This window comes from Agrilus planipennis, unplaced genomic scaffold (assembly GCF_000699045.2).
Source record: "Agrilus planipennis isolate EAB-ADULT unplaced genomic scaffold, Apla_2.0 scaffold38, whole genome shotgun sequence".
Classification (NCBI taxonomy): Eukaryota; Metazoa; Arthropoda; class Insecta; order Coleoptera; family Buprestidae; genus Agrilus; species Agrilus planipennis.
The window spans coordinates 702,994-708,076 of NW_020438882.1; the positions used below are offsets into that span (position 1 = coordinate 702,994).

General features: G+C 30.8%; 1 protein-coding gene across 2 annotated transcripts in view; it reads right to left on the reverse strand.

Annotated features, from left to right (window-relative positions):
* Window positions 1–1,283: 1,283 nt before the first annotated feature.
* Window positions 1,284–5,083, reverse strand: part of LOC108745197 — a 5,723-nt gene continuing 1,923 nt past the window's right edge. For both annotated transcript variants that reach the window (XM_025981525.1, XM_025981526.1), the window contains exons 3-5: window positions 4,073–4,252; window positions 2,788–2,910; window positions 1,284–1,560 (exon numbers count right to left, since the gene is read on the reverse strand). In XM_025981525.1, the coding sequence (XP_025837310.1) occupies window positions 1,486–1,560; window positions 2,788–2,910; window positions 4,073–4,252 (378 nt within the window). In that variant the 3' untranslated portion in view covers window positions 1,284–1,485. The remainder of the gene's footprint in view (window positions 1,561–2,787; window positions 2,911–4,072; window positions 4,253–5,083) is intronic.

Genomic DNA, 5,083 nt, shown 5'->3' on the forward strand with positions numbered 1-5,083 from the left:
CTACACATTAGCAATAAAAAACAAATTAACGAATGTTTACTGCTAGAGTACATTGACATTATAATACTAAATCTAATTAGGGATCCTCATTATTAATATTATTTTAAAGTATGTATTTCAGTTGTAGTTAGGCAATGCCTTGTTGTTTATAGACATATCCAGGACTACCTTTTTGAAGTGCAATTCGTTTCGGCCTTAATCGCCCTTAAACATAAAAAAATAGGATGTTTTGTTTGTTGATTTTTTTTACTTGAGAGCTGTTAGGATTGAGAGCAGCCGAAATGTTTCACACTTAAAAAAATAAAAATAATAGACGTCCTGGATACGTCCCTGTGTTTCATTTTGTTTTTTTTTTTGTTTAAATTTGGGGTTTTGGAGGGATCCCAAATTAATTTAACATTGACACCAAACCATATAAATATATATAGGTACCTACATGTATCTATGTCACAATTTTAAATATAAAATTTAAATATAAAAATACAGTTATTGTTAAATAATAAATGACATGATGGTTTCATTAAATAATAATTTATACAATAAGGCTCATTTGAATATTTAGTTCAGTCTCGTTATTATTATTGCGATTAACAAAAACCCATTTTAAAAATAAATATAAAAGATATATAGGTTTGCTTCATTTATTTAAACATTTAAAACGTTATGGAAATCAAAACCAAAAACATAAAGGGCATTTTGAGCCCGTGCTCATGTCTCCACAAAAATATGGTTGAATTTAATTTCCTTGTCTAGTGTGACTTAGTCACGGAACCCCTCACCATCTTTGCGTAAGAGTAATGCCGATTCTGTATTCTAACTTCAAGTTTTTCTTTCTATATCGTTACATTTACATTCTTATCTCATTTCCTACTTTATACTCATATTGTTTTGACTTTAATTTGTCATTTTAGTCCTATCATCTCGCATTTCTCCATAGTTAGGCCTTAAGAGGAACACCAAAATCAGAGAAAACCCAATAAAACGCAATAGAAAATTTAGGGTATACAGCCGGAGCCCTACTATACTTTTTTAGGCGAAAGCAGCACAAAGAAAATTTAAAACCGTTTTTTTCCCCGAAAATAGATAACATATTTTTATAAGTACAGTATTTTGTATAAATTTTGTAAATTACCTTGGTCTACTCTAACATGACGGGCCCCTGATTGTTAAATCTGACATTACCTGGATAGAGACACATAGAAGGCCTATATCGCTTTACTGCAAAAAAATCACAAAAACGAAAAAAGAAAAATAAACGAAAGCAAATGAAAAAAAAAACAATAATAACGAAAATCTATGTCTTTAATTTTTAACATTAAACAATTAGGCGGACAACATTAAACGATTAGGTACAGTGTTAATACAGTAGTAGATTCTTATGTGGCGGTATAATATTACAAAGTCGTAAAAAAAGTAGATGATCTAGAAAAATATTTTTCCGTTAATATGGCAGTTGAATATTTTTCGTTTTAGAAGTAAATGATTTTATAGCCCTCGGTAGCCTCTTATAGCAAAAATAGAGCTAATGAGATATAAAGCTGCCAACACTAAACCAATGACCTGAAAGAAAGATAGGTACAATGCGAATTGGGTCAGTCACCAGTGAGTCGACAAAGACCGTATTAGGAAATATTACCGGAAAAACTGGAAACTCTTTTAATTGTTCCGTTTTTACTTCAATTTTTCTCCCTTCGATGAGGTCTGCTTTCGGCGTCATATTGTTCAAAAGATGTCGAAAACATCAGCTTTTCTGACAATATATCTTTAATCGCTGCAGTTATTATTACTAACATTCAGGAGTAAATTTCCTATAAGAAAAGCCCTATACATAGTTTCTCTGAAATAAAGCCCTGCAACTGCACCTTTTTGTACATTTACAGGATATGGATTTATGAAGTATTTGTAGAGCGCTATCTTTAGTGGCGATTAGGGGAAGCTGAGCGTGTTTGCTCAAATATTTGTTACCAATACTGACGAAGAAATTGTTCCGCAAAAAACATCTAACTCATCCATTGCTGGAGAAACTAATAAAAAACCTCCAACAATTCAGTACTTGATAGTCAATCAAAAGCCTTCAACTTGTCTTTAATGTAGAAATAAAAATCAGAAGCGCTGTAGATTAGACACCCGAATTGGAACCCCATAAAAGAACTCGCCATGTACACTACCACATGTTAGTGGGAAAATGAGAAGAGAAATCCCTTTTTGACGCATGCAAAATAATTAAAAAGGAAAGTCTCACTAGTGTTTAAGAATCCCAATGTTTTCGTGACCATAGCTTAGCAAGGTTTCATTTTAGAGAAAAAGAGAAAATATGTATAAGAGTATTCTTATAGAAAATTCTCTTCTGAATATTATATATAAAAAAAAATNATGATGGCCGACATCGGTGACAATGCGACAACAATTGAAAAAGAATGATGGCCGACAACAGCAACAATTAGAAAAGAATGATGGCCGACACTACGTCATAGTATTATTTACAAAAGTGAATTTCGACCACCGGAAGCAATGGTGCTAACAGTTTCGAGCTCACAGTGACTGTTATGGGAGAAGAACTAGTACTATTAGTAATAATAGTACCTACAGCGATTTATGAGATACTTTCAGAAAATTTGTTTTTGTAGTCTTCTGTGCGAGACGAAATCTAACGCAAATCTTGGGGGATTTTCATTTTGAAGTAAAAACGAAACAATCAAAACAATTTTAAGGTTTCTCCGTAAATTTTCCGATCGGCTTAAATATCATATTCTGATTAGTTTTTTCGGAAAAATTTTTGTTACTTACTGATGCTGCAAAATATGACTCATACATATTCCCGTAACTTCTCTTATAATGATTCACTTCTATAAGAAGGACCAGTCCAGCAATTAAGCACAAAAGGCATGCAAAACCGTGGTAGACAGATTCCTAAAAAAAATAAATATCTTTTTATCATTAAACATAAATATTTAAAGTAGTAGAGATTGTGATAAAGGAATAAAAGATGAGTAAACCAAATTGATTTCACCCTTACTACTGCAACGCTTTTTCACTGCAGACACATGTTTATCCCATTTCCAATGTGGACATTTTTAACATTCCCAATGATAATGTGCACATTATAAATGAGCGATACACAAATATCTACAGGGATAAGTTTCATGGTAATTATAGGGTGAGTCGCCTTTTGGTTTATTTATAAATGTTTAACTGTGATGACAGTTAGAATGTTGCAATTTTGCTGCTTTCTGCATGATTATTTATTAATTGAAAATACATCCAATTAAACACAGAAACATGATTCCGTGATAGATACAGAACAACCTGGATAAGATAAAAACCAAGGGAAATATAAAATAATTCGAGTTTTTGAGGTTTTTACTTACTAAGGGTTTAAGTTTAAGCTTTAAAATTATGGATTTCCAGTGACTTAGCAAGCTTTTTCCTTTAGAATAGGTCTACTAACACTAATGTTTTTACATATTTCTACATTGTCTAAACCATGTAAACTAGTATTCTTCTAAATTAGGAAAAATTCAGCAATTCTTGTTATTGAGGTTTTTACTTACTAAGGGTGAAAGTTTAAGCTTTAAAATTATGGATTTCCAGTGAAATTAGGAAAAATTCAGCAATTCTTTGTCTTTTACATAGGACTTTCTCCCGATTTAAACTACTTTTCACTGCTTGCTGAAGTGCGATGCGTTTAAGTTATAGAGGGTTTTTATTTTAAGTAATAGAGGTTTTGGACTTCGAGAGGAAGGGAAAACAAAATTTTATGNAAGTACAGTCAATTTCAGCAAAAATTAAAAATATTTTTAATTACAGGAGCATGAAATTACTCAATAAGGCCCAAGAACCTCTGTCACTAGAATGCCTAAAATTTGAATCACATCAGGTATGTTAGTAATGTTTAAGCAAATAATGTTTAAGTGGAGAATTAATTATGTTTATAACATTTCTTTTTGCTTATATTTGGATGATTTTTAAGTCAATATTGAAAGTTAGTTATGTGACTGCCCCTGTTAATATTAGAAAAACTTTTAACTAATGTTACTATGTTATCAAAGAATAAATTAAAAGTGATACTCACATATACGGTTTTCGAGAGTATAGATGCGGTAGAAAGAGATATAAGACAGGAGAATAAAATCAAAAACGTTCCTATCATGAACGTTGTGAAGATCAATAGGAAGAATGTCTCTGGTACTTTTAGCTGATAATAAGTGTTATAATAATATCCAACAATAGCAACCGCAGCAATTCCAAGAATCTGGAAATAATTAAATTTTAATTGAAGCTGCTTCGGGAGCTTTTACTGAACGCGTATTCGATAAGTATAGAATCTTATTACATCTCTTCGTAAGCACAAAGTTATTCTTTAATTGATGCTGTAACTTGTAGATAGTGAAACTGAACTTTAAGATAATGTAATTTTGTGGAATGCAGAACTAGAACTTTGCCACACCGTTGCTTTTCTACTAATTTGATATGCATATGATTAATTATCTACATAACGTCTTTATTATTTAAGATCATTAATAAGAAAGTTATTTTTAAATAATATAAAAACACAAGAATATGGGATATTAATTTACACCACATTCATCAACATTAGGAAGATGATACTATAAAAACAGAATTTAAATCAGTTACTCACCTTGACAAAAAGTTGTATTAATTTAAATTAAATCAATAAATGTTAGTACGATGAATGAATACATATAATTTAATGGCAATAATTTGTAATCCAAATTCGACACAATCCTCAAAATTTTTGTTCATCTACATAATATCTTATTCGTATCGTATTCTTAAAAAATACTACTCAGAAAAGAATGACTCATGTGCTTCTCTTATTATATGCCGCACGTTCCACTAACGTAACAATTAAGGTGTCCTCATTATCAAAATGACCATGAAAATATGTAAATAATCGAGTCAGAGACTAATAATTTGGAATTCCTTTCTAACTATGGAAGAAACAATACCTGTTAAAAAAAAACAAAGCCCGTAGAAGGCGAAAAAAATATTTGAGAACAACGCATTAAAAACACAGTTATTATCTTGAATAAAAAACCTGTTATATTTTAAACGACTCCAA